This window comes from Paramormyrops kingsleyae, chromosome 18, assembly GCF_048594095.1.
Source record: "Paramormyrops kingsleyae isolate MSU_618 chromosome 18, PKINGS_0.4, whole genome shotgun sequence".
NCBI lineage: Eukaryota > Metazoa > Chordata > Actinopteri > Osteoglossiformes > Mormyridae > Paramormyrops > Paramormyrops kingsleyae.
Genome location: NC_132814.1, coordinates 28,792,568 through 28,808,961, shown reverse-complemented (window position 1 = coordinate 28,808,961; position 16,394 = coordinate 28,792,568). Strand labels below are relative to the sequence as shown.

Genomic DNA, 16,394 nt, shown 5'->3' with positions numbered 1-16,394 from the left:
ATGGTAACAGTGCAGGAGTGATATAGTCAGGCTGTTTCTGATACAGAACCAAAAAAAAAATACCAGTTATAAAACCTACGCGTACAACCACTAGTGAAGTTCCACTACGAAGCACCCCGGATATTTTGAAATTTAATTTACAGGTAATCCAGGACAATTGATTAACTCCTGGTCTGATGTACAGTCTCGGCTGTCTATAACAATAAACCCTTGCAGATTTTTACAGAGAGCTACAGGCAGTCCCCAGATTACGAACGAGATCTGTTCCCTACCCATCTTTAAGTCAACTTTGTATGTAAGTCAGAATGAAAATAATAGAGTATGCAATGATCGTAATAATAATATAACAATAATGCAAGTAACTATGTATGTTACTGTACTGTAACGTTAGTCGATGAACAACTGAAGCCATGTAATGTGTTCATGATGAGCGTTACCAAGCGTTACCAAGTAGTGCGTGCGTTCGTTATTACGAACCATTGTATTTAACTCATATTTTTAATATAATAGGCTTTAAGGCAGTCCCTTTGTAAGTACAAGTTGTCTGTAAGTGGTACGTTCCTTGCCCAGGGGCTGCCTGTATGTGATGTACCTTTCTGTGCAGGCACGTCCCTGGCCCCCTAACCCTAACCCCGAGGGCACTTCAGTTGGCTCACCGCAATCTGTAGCTCCAGGCCGCTGGTCTTGCTTGCCAATTGGATGGCGAGAGTACCTGGCTTCTCCAACAGCAGTCCCCTTCTGTCCAGCACGCTGCCAAAAGCAGACACCGTCACTCACCCCGAATGGGAGCAACGTCACAGTCAGGAACGGGGAACCGAGAATAACGCAGGGCGCTAGCTGGGTGCCAGACGGCAGAGGCGGGCGAGAGGCGGGCGAGAGGCGGGCGAGAGGCGGGCGAGAGGCGGGCGGGAGGCGGGCGAGAGGCGGGCGGGAGGCAGCTACAGGCAGTGTGGATATTCAGTGTGGACCTGTGACTTACCTGGGGTATGCAGGCCCACAGAGCACCTCACAGCAGTTCCTCATGATGTTCTTATGGCTGTATGGGTTCTGCAGGCGATTCTTCCCCGACCACGAGCCTTTGATCTGTGCAGCAAAAACAGCAGAGGATTTCAAGGAGCCTGGCTTCAGACTGGAGTCAAAAAAGATGAAGCAGTCAGCTGTGGGCTCAGAAAGGATGTAATGACCATTTCCTGGGCAGCAGGGATGAAGGATACATTTCAGTACAAAGACAGAACTCAAAAAGCAAACTCGCAGTACTAACATCTGGTTCAAAATGAATTGGTTATGACTTTTCAAGACTGAATTCCTTTTAGAATACATATGATCCTGAAAAGCAGATTAAAAAAAAAATATTTTATTTTATAAAAGATATGTATAGTTAATTGTGTATACAGTGATTTGTAACTGTCATATGAATTTCAGTTCTTATTTCTTACTGGAAATTTGTTGGACACATTGGACCATATCATGCAAGCAGCTGAAAGAGCGTCTCACAGAATCTGGAAGATGTATGTAATGTGGGCCATGGGCCTGCCTTCCTTACGTGGACAGAACATCAAAACACAGTGTGCATAGACCAGCCATTTACACCAGAAGGTCACGTGACAAGTACTCACATCCTCATTGGTGGTCTGATTGAGGGAGATTAGGTACGTGTGAAAACCGGTCAGTCCCACCACAGACCAGAGAGTAAAGAAGCAGATGACCACCTCCACCACAGTGATGGAAAGTTAAGGAAAACATTGACCAGAAGCAGCCAGGTCCCAGCACCTTTCAGGATCATTGGTTCATTGCTTATTTCTCCAGTTAATTTTGACAAACAATATATCTTAGTAGCAATAGATATGATAGCTTATGAAGAACAGCACAACTTACGAATTAACCATAAACCTTAAAAAATACAAATACTGCTTATACAGCTTTTCCGTAGGGCCATTCAGCGACACACTAATCCTCAGGTGCTGATATTAGAATTTATGGTTGTTTATGCATGGACCAGCCCCCTTCGTCATTGTTTAAATACACGTGTAGATTCCTGGCGGGTTTTCCATAGAGGTCATGTTTGCCGGTGGGTAGTATTAATGCTGAAACCAAAGCAGCCCATCTGCTCTTCTATCAGAGCCGAAAACATGGCTGTAAGAAACTCCTCCGGCACAAAAGGACGTCAAAAGGATATGTTCCTGGGCTTTCCTTCAGGGTGCTCACGAATCCCGAGTCCACCGAGCCTGTGGGGGAGCGCAGGCAACAGAGGAGTGATATGGGGCCAAAAGCACTCTCTCACACTCTATAACACCCTTTAACACACTTCTTACAGAGGGAACACACACAGATGTGTGTATATATATATATATATATATATATATATATATATATAGGATCATTATTCATGGATGTAGGTGGCTCCTTGAACAAGGTGTTGTGTAACAAAACGCCACTGGGACACACAGCAAAGGCCCCGTCTGCATTCACATGTCTCCCTGCTCTTCCTTAGGTTGCACAGCCCTTTGATTACACTGTAATTAAGCTGCACAGACACACAGCAAAGGCCCCGTCTGCGTTCACATGTCTCCATGCTCTTCCTTAGGTTGCACAGCCCTTTGATTCCACTGTAATTAAGCTGCACAGACACACAGCAAAGGCCCCGTCTGCATTCACATGTCTCCATGCTCTTCCTTAGGTTGTACAGCCCTTTTATTACACTGTAATTAAGCTGCACAGACACACAGCAAAGGCCCCGTCTGCGTTCACATGTCTCCATGCTCTTCCTTAGGTTGCACAGCCCTTTGATTACACTGTAATTAAGCTGCAGAGACACACAGCAAAGGCCCCGTCTGCGTTCACATGTCTCCATGCTCTTCCTTAGGTTGCACAGCCCTTTGATTACACTGTAATTAAGCTGCACAGACACACAGCCCCACAATGTCTGCTTTCCTCAAGCGTTAATTCCCCAATTTCATAGCCACCCAAACACAGGAAAATCTGCACACACACGCTCACACACACATGTTTGTATTCATATGTTTGTGGGGACTGTCCATTCATTTCTATGGGCAAATCCCTAATCCCAACAATGACAACCTTAACCCTACCCAGCCCTAACCTTAACCATAAGTAACTTTTGGCATTTGTAGTTTTTGGGTGGCAATCATAGACTATTATAAAATAAAGTTTCCCCTTATGGGGACTGGAATAAAAGATCCTGACAATGTCAAAATAGCAGGTTTTTATCACATTGTAGGGACATTTGGTCCCCACAATGTAATGTATACACACACACACACACACACAGCATGTACTCACTTCCCTAACTTACCATAAGCTCCCAGCCTTGCCAAGATGATTTGTAATGCTTAGGCTCAGGCACTAAGCACAACCTCCAGGACTGAATTAAGACTACAGGCTCAGAGCTAATTAACTGCACTAAATATGAAAGCCAAACACCAAACTGTGGGGAGCAACTTTTTGTCATTTCTCTCCCTCTCTCTTTAGTGCTATAAATTCCGTCCACCCACACCCCTCTCCATGTGACCTAGCCTCAGATTAATATCATGGAAACGTTTAACAAGCTCCTGCTTAAACTGTATTTTTGACTACAGGAAATAATTTGGATTATCCATTTCCTCGCCATCTCTTCTACAATGTGCCCCTAGGATATAAAACCACCCAGATCGCCCCCTAGAGGACACTTACGCATCACCACGTGGACGATGTCGAAGGCGAAGATGTAGATGGTGAGCAGTGAGAGCGACAGTGTGAACAGGTAGAAGTAGCGGTAGTTCCTCTTGCCCACACAGTTTCCCACCCAGGGGCAGTGATGGTCAAATCGCTCTGTGGGTGAGAGAAGGTGGTGGATGGGGGATGGTGGAAAAGAATTTCAGAATGTAATTTGTGAATATACTGCATATCATCAAAGATGCGGAAGCACTGGCCTGAGTGGAATGTCAGAAAAGTACAGAGCCCCGAGTCTAATATCAGCAGGACAGCTTTAAGAGGCTTGGAGCCTGGATTAATGTTCCCAACAAGGCATTCCTCTCCCGAATGCTGAGTCACGCTGCAGCTGCAGAACGCAGACTGGCTGTGTCTGCGCAGATCCCACAACTGCCTCAGGTGCTGACTGTGAGTTTGTGCTGAGGGGATCCTGAATGAAAATATCTGTTCTTCCTGCCTCTGTGTGTGTGTGTGTGTGCGTGCGCGCAGGTTTACCTATAATGTCCCCATAACGTGATAAATATCTGTCTTTTTTCCCTCTACTTTATAAAAATCGGTGACTGCTATGAAAAAACTAAAAATGCAAAAACTCTTGTATTTTGTTAGGTTACGTATGGTTATGGTTAGGGCAGGGTAGGGGTTAAGGTTGTCATAGTTAGCGGTAGCATTTTTCCCATTGAAATGAATGAGTAGTCCCCATAAGGATATGATTACCCTACATGTGCGTGCGTGTGTGTGTGTGTGTGTGTGTATGTGTGTGTGTGTGTGCGTGTGTTTGTGTGTGTTGGGGAGATTGGGGTTATGTTGCTCCAGCTTCACAGAGGAAGTTTGAGAAGCACAGAATGAGTGAAGCCAATTTGGTGTCTGACCCTCGAAATATTCTCATTTACTCTGCAGCCCCCCCACCCACCTTACCTGTAAGAAGAACAGCTCAAGGTCATTTAAAATTTTGTTCTCTTTCTCTAATATCAAACCATCCACTCTCACAACCTTCAATGTCATAATTTTCTGTTTACAAATTTTATAATTGCCAGGATTTTGATTTTTGAAGTGGAATTTCAAAAGGGAGCAAATTAAACGGTGGCTAAACAAGACTTTGTGAATATAATTGCAGTACAAACCCCCCCCCCCCCCCACATATTTGTAGTCACTGCTATAACCTCTGCCGCTCTTAAACCAAAAGTGCACCTTCAGTAACACTGAACGTTTCTGGTTTGTCAGCACAGACAGAGCAGCTCCAAGGCAAGAGAGGCTTCTTCTGCACCAGCCACAGTGCCCAGTGCAGGAGGGGGGGTCCCCAGGCCTCACTCACCCACGCAGTTGTCGCAGATGCTGCAGTGCGAGGCTCGGGGAGGCCGGAAGATCTTGCAGGTGTAGCAGTACTTCAGCTTGACTATCTGGCTGTTGATCTGGACATTTCTGATGCGTGGGGGAGGGCGTTGTCCCGCCGGGACACTGCCATTGGCTGCTTCTGGAAGGGCAGGACACAGGAGGGGGCACCTTTAGTCTGAGGCAGTGCTGCCACACTGCACCACATCCCAGATAAAAGGCTGTGCCGTGAAAATCCACAGCAGTGCTGGGTTTGTACTGAGCAAAACCAGGACACAGGACCACGATAGGGAACGAGTAAAAATATCCTGCCTCAGAACACAGTGCCTGCATCTAAGGTTGTAAAAACTCATATCGATTAGACGTTTTCGTGCTCTGAAGGCCTGCCATGTTTATACTTGCACTGAAAGACAGATTTGTGTTGAGAGACTGGCTGTTGTTATAAATTAACTGAAAGACTGGGCACCCCTGGCCGTTACTATAGTAATGTAGAAAGAAAGAAAGAAAACAACGTCCTGCTGGTTTAAAAGCACAGGGCACAACTGGCAAACACCATGAAATATTGTGCACAACACCTTCAAAGTTAATGAGCCAATCAGCACAAGTGTGAACTTTCTGTCATACCAAAGCAAGCGTCAGCATGAAGGTGCCCGGTCTGGCGTGGATGTCTCAGAGAGCACTGCAGAATACCAATACGCCAGGAAGATACCCCATGACATTAGACCCCCCCCTCGATAGCATCACTGACAATCAGCCGTCAAATGGACACACACTTCAGGAACATCGTCACCAAACCGAGTTAGGTATCAACCATATGAGGTCACTGCAGTCCCCTATTTGCCCTATCAGATCACACTGATGTAAAAATAAAATCGGAATTATCTGAATTCTGTGAAAGTCTTTCTTTCATACATGTCTGTATAAACCATTAAACCTCAAATGAACAAACCAAGAGGTCCATAATGGCAACTAAGACCTAGTACTCTTATTCAAAGAACCGTTTGTTCATTCTTATTTCCCGCAGAAAGATAAATATGCGTGAAAGCACTGAGATCTTAAGTGGCATTAATCTTGTTTAGCTAGTCGACGAAGAGAAAGGGGACTGCAGAGTGGAAACCACCCCCTGACACAAATAACCCCCCTGAAATTATTTCTGGTGGATTACAGAAACATTGCCTGAGACACGGTCAGAGGACGTGTACTGCCATCCGCCTGCTGCCAAGCTCATTATGGCCGTTTCACTAGATGCCCAAGGTCAGAGTAAAGGTGCGCGTTGTAGCTGCCGCTCGCTGGGGGAGGTGAGGGCTGGGCAGGAGATGGACATCTTGCGGCCTTCCCCCTGCGCGTCTGATTCTGCTCCTCGGCTGACGCTCGTGGAGGGAGATTGCTGTGGTTTCATGCCTCTGGTCCTCTTACACAGGGCTGGCAAACCGCCCGTCTGATAAACATGACCATACTGTTTCCTTAACTAAGTGAAGGCTATAAAGGAATTCATAAAAACAATTAAAATAACAAATGTTTTTGGTGGGTCGTTTTTTTCAGTAGATCAAGTTTTAAAACAAACTGTTTCTGCCATACTTGTCATTTTCTCCCACTGATTTTTAAAATTAATATATAAAAATAAGTTATTTCCGTCTGCTCTGTATTCCTGAATCCTTTCTCAAATGTCTTGGGAAATCTCGGTTTAGAATCCCATTATATAATAATACACCTAGACTGACTTGGCATAGTGCAACATCAACCAGAAAGCAAGCTGCTTCTCAAATGCAACCAGCTAAAAATAACATGGATGTGGGATCAGGTTGGAGCTTGTTCATGAACACCAGGAAGGATCCATCGCCACGGAAGCAGAGACACTGGTCTACTTGAAGGATCTATGCGTCTAAATTTTCATCTCACAAGGGATTAATCTTCAGCGGGGGGGCGGTACAGTGACGCTGGGGCTCAGTGTCTTTGGAAGCAGCCTGGAGAACTCACCGATCTCCATCTCGATGAAGGTAGCCTCCTCTGGCAGAGCCCGCGGAAGCACGCCGGGGTCACTGAAGCTGGTCCGCAGCAGCATGGCCACCACGAAGAGGAAGAGCACGGCCGCAAACATGGGGACAGCAGGAGACAGGTGGACGGCCAGGTACGGGCACCTGTGAGGGTCAAAAAGCACCATAAGAAAGTCACACACAAAAGTGTATCTATAGTCATTGAAAACTGATCATGGCTGTGAGCTGTAATATTCATCCAGTCCATCCGAATTTTGCAATCTAAAAAAAAAATACAGAAAAGCGAGCTAGACTAAATACTGGCATCACAAATAGCAATATTTACTCAAATCCAACTAATCTACTTTTTAATTTATGTGTTGTCTTGGATGTCTTGCTTACTTAATACGTGCCACTGAGCTATGTTCAAGCATACTTAACATACTGCAGTTCGGTACCAAATACAATTTCCAGTGGCCTTGGTTGTGTGGCAGCGATGTGTATTTTTCTAAGTGTGAAAGGAAGCTTCCTGATGTATGTGCTGTGGTGTGTTTCAGACGCTCACATTCGACCTACAAGGAGCAGAAACCGAAGCGCCACTGTTTAAAGTCATGAAAGCTGCTTGGAGAAAAGACGAGTGACTGCCAAGCGCTGTCACTGGCTGCCAAGCGCTGTCACTGGCTGCCAAGCGCTGTGACCAGCCGTTCCGGCTTGCCGAATAAATAGCACAGGGCGGCGTTGTTTACTGGGGTAACGGGATCTAGACCTGGGGAAGAGAGGTCGCTCCAAGAGAGAGGAGTGCAGACACCATCTTCAAATCCAAGATCTTAAAATGATGCATTTTTATACCAAGAAGATAATAAGACAATATACATGTCATATCTTTATTTAGTGTACGGTTTTATCCCAAAATCCGCACAACTGAAAACAGACTGAGACTGTCCCTGGGATCCGACACAGCGACTGTCCCTGGAGGCTAAGGGCCACGCTCACGGGCCCAACGGCGACATCAGTGCCAACCCTGGGATCCGACACACCGACTGTCCCTGGAGGCTAAGGGCCGCGCTCACGGGCCCAACGGCGACATCAGAGCCAACCCTGGGATCCGACACAGCGACTGTCCCTGGAGGCTAAGGGCCACGCTCACGGGCCCAACGGCGACATCAGTGCCAACCCTGGGATCCGACACAGCGACTGTCCCTGGAGGCTAAGGGCCGCGCTCACGGGCCCAACGGCGACATCAGTGCCAACCCTGGGATCCGACACACCGACTGTCCCTGGAGGCTAAGGGCCACGCTCACGGGCCCAACGGCGACATCAGTGCCAACCCTGGGATCCGACACACCGACTGTCCCTGGAGGCTAAGGGCCACGCTCACGCGCCCAAAGGCGACATCAGAGCCAACCCTGGGATCCGACACAGCGACTGTCCCTGGAGGCTAAGGGCCACGCTCACGGGCCCAACGGCGACATCAGTGCCAACCCTGGGATCCGACACACCGACTGTCCCTGGAGGCTAAGGGCCACGCTCACGCGCCCAAAGGCGACATCAGAGCCAACCCTGGGATCCGACACAGCGACTGTCCCTGGAGGCTAAGGGCCACGCTCACGGGCCCAACGGCGACATCAGTGCCAACAGCGACTGTCCCATCACAGGCACGGCCTCTGAACCCGCTGAGCTGCACAGCGGCCCTGTATACCACGCCATAGAGGGCTGACTCACATACAGATATATATAGACCTGCGCATCCTGCCAGCTTATAGTGCATGCTCAGTATCCATCCTCATCGGACATGGGATAAAATAAACTCCATTTACCCTTTTATTAAAAAGAAATTAATAAAATGTATTCATTATGCCAATCAATAACAACAACAATAATGACAACAACAATAATAATAATAATAATAATAATAATAATAATAACTAGAAACTGCAGGCAGTTACTGAAGGGTCCAAAGGGTATGACAAGTAGGACAGGTAGGACAGGTAGGACAACAGATGGTTTGAGTAGAAGGTAGAAATCAGGATGGAGATTGTTGAGTGTCCGTCTAACAGGTCAGGAAATGTAGGACAGAATGTAGGACCCTGTGGTGTAGTGCCTGAACCTGACTGAATGTAATGTTTTGGTGAGATAGTCTGAGTAGTAGGTAGAAATCAGGATATAGACTAGTTAGTATCGGTCTAACAGGTCAGCAAATGCAGGACAGAATGTAGAACCCTGTGGTGGAGTGCCTTAGCCTGACTTAATACATGTTTTGGGTCAGATGGCCTGACTAGTTGGTAGATTTAGGGACCTTCATACCTGGTCTGGTAAGTGTAGATATTACATAGTTGCTTTTTTATACTGCCTGTGTAAACATAGGCTGTGTTGCATATTCTTAACAAAGTGCTGAGTTGCGGGAGTGTGACATGTAACAGCAGTAATATCATGCTGTATGCTATTCTAGGATGTATATTTAGACAGGAGAAAGGCTAAAAGTATTGAAGGCATTATTGAAATGGAGCGCTGACTCCACCTGCTGGCCAATTTATTATAAAATTGTAATTGCTGTAGTGTACACAGCCTGAAGAAAGATTAAAGTTTGAAAGATTTGTAAAAGTCAAATGGCAGGAGAATATAAGCAGATTAAAAATATGGACTTAGATGAAGGTTAAGGTGATTAATATTTTAATTTTTAAATAAACAATAAGCAGATTTCAGCTGCATTAACCAAGGTTGGTCTTAGACATATTATGACAGTGGCTGTAGTGCCCCCGTTTGACTGATTGCCACCAAACTTGGAAGGTCTTTTGCAGCTTGGCTGAGGCAGTCTAGTAACACAGCCGTGCATCAAATTTTGTGAGGATTGGATGAAGCATGCCAGAGATATAGCTATTTGAATGAAATAGGCATGGAAACAGTGTGGCCAGCAGGTGGAGTCAGCGCTCCATTTTAGAAATTGTATTCAATACTTTCAGGCCTTCTTATGTGTAAATTAAGTCTGATAATGTTCTATGAGGCAAATTGGTGAAAAATGAAAGTGAATAAAAAATATGGACTCAGGTGAAGGGAAAGGTAACAATTCTTTCAAGGTTTTATGAGAAATAAGGACATTTCAGCTGAATTTGCTAAGGTGGGTCTTAGACATATATGGACAGTGGCTGTAGCGCCCCTGTTTGACCGATTGGCACCAATATTGGAGGGTCTGTCTGAGGTCCCTTACTACATTAGGCCGTCAAATTTGATGAGGATTGGCTGAAGCACGGCTGAGATTCAGATGGTTGATTGAAATGAGCATGGATATGGTGCAGGTTTGTTGTAGCTGGTGGCCATAGCATACAGGTCAAGATATTTTTATGAATTATCCATAAGGGCAATGTCCTGATTGATGTACTACCAGAATGACCTACTTGGGCTGGATATTGTAGAAGTTACAGTAATATGTTATTTATTAAGTTATTAAACATCACAAGGGAATGAAAATGACTATCATTGGGCATTGCATATGTCTTGATTTGGCATGACTCACAGAACTGGCAGTACAAAATATTTTAACCAGTAATATGTCACTAGAACAGAAATGAGATAAATGTAAGTTGAACTGATTTTCAAGGTTTATACAGACATGTTATATTGTTGTAGCGCCCCCGTTTGACCGATCGGCACCAAATTTGGAGGGCCCTTCCGGACTACTATTCTACAGGATATATTAAAGTTTGGTGATGATTGGCTGAGGCAGGCCTGAGATATAGCTGTCTGATTGAATTGGGCATGGCACCTGTATGGTTTGTGTGTGGCTGGTGACTATACCTCATGGAAAGTTTATGATTTTTTTATGAATTATTTATTATGACTGTCTCCTGATTTAAATGATACCAGATTTGTGTAGGTTTGGTGAAAATCCTAGGAGGTTAACGAAATGTCTTGTTTTCAGACCAATATGAATTATGCAAAAACGCAAAGATGCAGAAGCAAGTTCTACATGTTGTTTGATTTGGCATGTCGTACTTAATTGACCGGGCAACAATTAGACTGCCATAACAGGATGGAGATTTAGCGTAGCTCTAATGTGACAGGAGATGTAGGGCAAACCGTAGAGGAGGATACTAAAAAGTCAGACAGAACTACAGGTCAGCAGATGTCAGACAGAACAGAACTTGTTTAGGTCAGATGGTTTGAGTAGAAGGTAGAAATCATGATGTAGATTGTTGAGTGTCGGTCTAACAGGTCAGGAAATGTAGGACAGAATGTAGAACCCTGTGGTGTAGTGCCTGAACCTGACTGAATGCATTGTTTTGGTCAGATGGTCTCAGTAGTAGGTAGAAATCAGGATATAGATTAGTTAGTATCGGTCTAACAGGTCAGCAAATGTAGGACAGAATGTAGAACCCTGTGGTGGAGTGCCTTAGCCTGACTGAATGCATGGTTTGGGTCAGATGGCCTGACTAGTTGGTAGATTTAGGGACCTTCATACCTGGTCTGGTAAGTCTAGATATTACAGAGTTTTCTTTTTTATACTGCCTGTGTAAACATAGGCTGTGTTGCATATTCTTAACAAAGTGCTGAGTTGCGTATTGTGACATGTAACAGCAGTAATATCATGCTGTATCATATTCTAGGTTATACATTTAGACAGGAGAAAGGCTAAAAGTATTGAAGGCATTATTGAAATGGAGCGCTGACTCCACCTGCTGGCCAATTTATTATAAAATTGTAATTGCTGCAGTGTACACAGCCTGAAGAAAGATTGAAGTTTGAAAGATTTGTAAAAGTCAAATGGCAGGAAAATATAAGCAGATTAAAAATATGGACTTAGATGAAGGGAAAGGTGATTAATTTTTTAATTTTTAAATAAACGATAAGCAGATTTCAGCTGCATTAACCAAGGTTGGTCTTAGACATATTAGGACAGTGGCTGTAGTGCCCCCGTTTGACCGATTGCCACCAAACTTGGAAGGTCTTTCTGAAGTCTAGTAACACAGATGTGCGTCAAATTTTGTGAGGATTGGATGAAGCATGCCAGAGATATAGCTATTTTAATGAAATGGGCATGGAAACAGTGTGGCCAGCAGGTGGAGTCAGCGCTCCATTTTAGAAATTGTATTCAATACTTTCAGGCCTTCTTATGTGTAAATTAAGTCTGATAATGTTCTATGAGGCAAATCGGTGAAAAATGAAAGTGAATAAGAAATATGGACTCAGGTGAAGGGAAAGGTAACAATTCTTTCAAGGTTTTATGAGAAATAAGGACATTTCAGCTGAATTTGCTAAGGTGGGTCTTAGAAATATATGGACAGTGGCTGTAGCGCCCCCATTTGACCGATTGGAACCAAAATTGGAGGGTCTGTCTGAGGTCCCTTACTACATTAGGCCGTCAAATTTGATGAGGATTGGCTGAAGCACAGCTGAGCTTTAGATGGTTGATTGAAATGAGCATGGATATGGTGCAGGTTTGTTGTAGCTGGTGGCCATAGCGTACAGGTTAAGATATTTTTATGAATTATCCATAATGGCAATGTCCTGATTGATGTACTACCAGAATGACCTACTTGGGCTGAACATTGTAGAAGTTACAGTAATATGTTATTTATTAAGTTTTTAAACATCACAAGGGAATGAAAATGACTATCATTGGGCATTGCATATGTCTTGATTTGGCATGACTCACAGAACTGGCAGTACAAAATATTTTAACCAGTAACATGTCACTAGAACAGAAATGAGATAAATGTAAGTTGAACTGATTTTCAAGGTTTATACAGACATGTTATGTTGTTGTAGCGCCCCCGTTTGACCGATCGGCACCAAATTTGGAGGGCCCTTCCGGACTACTATTCTACAGGATATATTAAAGTTTGGTGATGATTGGCTGAGGCAGGCCTGAGATATAGCTGTCTGATTGAATTGGGCATGGCACCTGTATGGTTTGTGTGTGGCTGGTGACTATACCTCATGGAAAGTTTATGATTTTTTTTATGAATTATTTATTATGACTGTCTCCTGATTTAAATGATACCAGATTTGTGTAGGTTTGGTGAAAATCCTAGGAGGTTAACGAAATGTCTTGTTTTCAGACCAATATGAATTATGCAAAAACGCAAAGATGCAGAAGCAAGTTCTACATGTTGTTTGATTTGGCATGTCGTACTGAATTGACCTGGCAAGAAATGTCGATTGTAGGCTTCACCGTTCTCGAGAAATAGGCAGAAATGCAAAAGTTGTCACTGTTGCGCCCCCATCTGGCCGAGTGAGGTGTCCTTTACAGTTTAGGCAGAGGGTCAGAGCACAAATGTATCACCCAAATTTGATTTAGATTGGTCATTGAGAAGCCTGTGAAATGCCTGCTTGATTTTGATTGGCTGATGGCGGCCACTCTTTAAGGAATAATTACTGCCATTGTAGGTGACTGACCACAGGCTGCTTCCTAGTACATATCTACCAAATTTCAGTTAGATTGGCAAAGGCAGTCAGGAGATATTGCCAGTTTTTAGTTGTAGCGCCCCCTATTGACGAAATGCGGCCCGCCTCGGACCGTGTCCCCAGAATGGTGTAGGGAGGTAGCATTTCAAATTTGGTCAAGGTAGGCCAAGGCACGGCCAAGTTATAGCCGTCAGACCAAAACGGGCCAAATTTGGACATTGTTTGGGCGTGGCTAATGGCCGTAGGATATAAAAATGTCTGAATTTTGTGGATAATTCTTGATCAGCAGAGAATTCTGATTCGTCTGACACCTCATTTGTCTGATTTGGTAGGACAAGCCAGGACTTTAAGGAAAAAGTAGGATTGGCAAATTATGCAAATTAGCAAAAAATCTAAGTAGGCGGAGCTTCATAGTCCAAATGGCAAGTTGGTAGGGCTTTGCTGTCTGTATATGTAGAACAAAGAATTTCGATTGTAGGTCTAACAGGACAGGAGATATCGACCGAAACGTGTTGGGGGGCGCTAAGGCGCCCCCATCTGGCTGGCAGGACTGGGTAGGACAACCTGAGTAGTGGGTAGGAATTGACATCATCTGACCAAGTTTGGTTGGTCTAGCTCTTACAGTTTAGGCTGTACATTCAGTTTTAGGGCAGAAAAATAATAATAATAATAATAACTAGAAACTGCAAGCAGTTACGAAAGGGTCCAAAGAGCAGGACAATCGGACTGGTCGGACAGTAGAGGAATAACGGCAGAGAACCGGCAGCCAGGGTAGTAGAAAGTGAGACAGAATTAGACTGCCATAACAGGATAGGAGATGTAGGACAGAGCAGGACGGTCTCAGTAGTAGGCAGACATTATGATGGAGATGCATTTAGTGCAGGTGTAACAGGCCAGTCAACATCAGAGAGTACACTGTGCACATCAGGATACCTAGCTGACATACCAAAATACTAAGCTGGGTTCGATCCGGCGATCCTCTGATTACAGGAACACAGGATTAGCACACTGAGCCACCCGCTGCTGTGGTTAGAACTGGTCAGATCGGTAGACACCTTCCTACCTGATCTGGTAACTCGTTTTAGCTAAATGAGCCTAGGTTGGTCTTAGATGTATATAGACAGTGGCGTAGCGCTCCCGATTGACCGATTGACACGAAATTTGCAAGGTATCTCTGTGGTACAGTCCTACATCAGTGAGCCATATTTTGTAATGATTCACTGAAGCAGCCCTGAGATATAGCTGTCTGATTGAAATGGGCGAGGCACCAGTACCGTCAGGGTGTGGCTGGTGGCTGTATCTTACCGAAAGTTTAAGTTTTTTCTCTAAATCTTTAAAAGGACTGTCTCCTGGTTTGAATGACATCAGATTTATGGATGTTGGGCGAAAATCGGAGGAGGTTAACAAAATAACCTGTTTTCTAACAACTATAAATCATGCAAAAAGGCAAAGATGGAGAACCAAGTTCTATATGCAGTTGAAATTCGTCATGACATAGTGAACTGGACTGGCAATAAATTTCAACTGTTGGCTTGACAGGTCTGTAGATATAGGCATAAATGCAAATCGTGGTGCTGTAGTGCCCCCATCTGACTGACTGGGACGGGTCAGTGAGACTGAGTAGTGGGTAGGAATAGCAATCTTGTTGCCAAATTTGGTCAGTCTAGGTCTTACGGTTTATGCTGGGCTTTAAGTTTTAGGGAAGAAAAATAATTGTTCAACGCTCTGTAGTAGTGCCTGAGCAGGTCTTAATTAACAATAATATAAGCTTCATTGACCTGCGTGGGGAAAACGCCTTCACGTCTCCCCAGCTCACTTCACGGAGGGTATGCTGTGCACATCAGGCTGCCTAGCTTGAGCACCCACCGAAGCTGGGTTCGAACCTGCGACCCTCTGATTACAAGCATACAAGTTTAGCCCACTGAGCCACCCGCTGCTGTTGGTAAAACGGGAGAGATCGCTGGACACCTTCCTACCTGATCTGGAAACTCATTTTACCTCAATGAGCCTAGGTGGGTCTTAGATGTATATGGACAGTGGCGTAGCGCTCCTGATTGACCGATTGACATGAAATTTGTATGGTCTCTCTGTGGTACAGTCCTACATCAGTGAGCCAAATGTTGTAATGATTGGCTGAAGCATCCCTGAGATATAGCTGTCTGATTGAAATAGGCAAGACATCAGTACAGTCAGGGTGTGGCTGGTGGCTTTATCTTACCGAAAGTTTAAGTTTTTTCTGTAAATCTTTAAAAGGACTGTCTTCTGATTTGAATGACACCAGATTTAAGGATGTTAAGCAAAAATCCTAGGAGGTTAACAAAAAACCTGTTTTCAAAACATCTGCAAATCATGCAAGAAGGCAAAGATGTAGAACCAAGATCTATATGCAGTTTGATTCGTCAGGACATAGTGAATTGGACTGGCAATAAATTTCAACTGTAGGCTTGACAGGTCTGGAGATATAGGCATAAATGCAAATCGGGGTGCTGTAGTGCCCCCATCTGACTGACTGGGATGGGTCAGTGGGACTGAGTAGTGGGTAGGAATAGGAATCTTGTTGCCAAATTTGGTCAGTCTAGGACTTACGGTTTAGGCTGGGCATTCAGTTTTAGGGAAGAAAAATAATTATTGTTCAACCATCTGGAGTAGTGCCTGAGCAGGTCTTAATTAACAATAATATAAGCTTCATTGACCTGCGTGGGTAAAACGCCTTCATGTCTCGCTAGCTCACTTCACGGAGGGTATGCTGTGCACATCGGGCTGCCTAGCTCGAGTACCCACCGAAGCTGGGTTCGAACCTGCGACCCTCTGATTACAAGCATACAAGTTTAGCCCACTGAGCCACCCATTGCTGTGGTTAAAACGGGTGAGATCGGTAGACACCTTCCTACCTGATCTGGTTACTCATTTTAGCTCAATGAGCCTAGGTGGGTCTTAGACACATATAGACAGTGGAAGTAGCACACCCATTTCACCGATCGA

At 44.6% G+C, this 16,394-nt stretch overlaps 1 protein-coding gene across 2 annotated transcripts in view; it reads right to left on the bottom strand.

Annotated features, from left to right (window-relative positions):
• Window positions 1-16,394, bottom strand: part of LOC111833675 (palmitoyltransferase ZDHHC9-like) — a 46,973-nt gene that overhangs the window by 3,958 nt on the left and 26,621 nt on the right. For both annotated transcript variants that reach the window (XM_072702143.1, XM_072702144.1), the window contains exons 2-8: window positions 7,015-7,175; window positions 5,021-5,179; window positions 3,691-3,828; window positions 2,179-2,225; window positions 1,617-1,721; window positions 980-1,083; window positions 657-750 (exon numbers count right to left, since the gene is read on the bottom strand). In XM_072702143.1, the coding sequence (XP_072558244.1) occupies window positions 657-750; window positions 980-1,083; window positions 1,617-1,721; window positions 2,179-2,225; window positions 3,691-3,828; window positions 5,021-5,179; window positions 7,015-7,175 (808 nt within the window). The remainder of the gene's footprint in view (window positions 1-656; window positions 751-979; window positions 1,084-1,616; window positions 1,722-2,178; window positions 2,226-3,690; window positions 3,829-5,020; window positions 5,180-7,014; window positions 7,176-16,394) is intronic.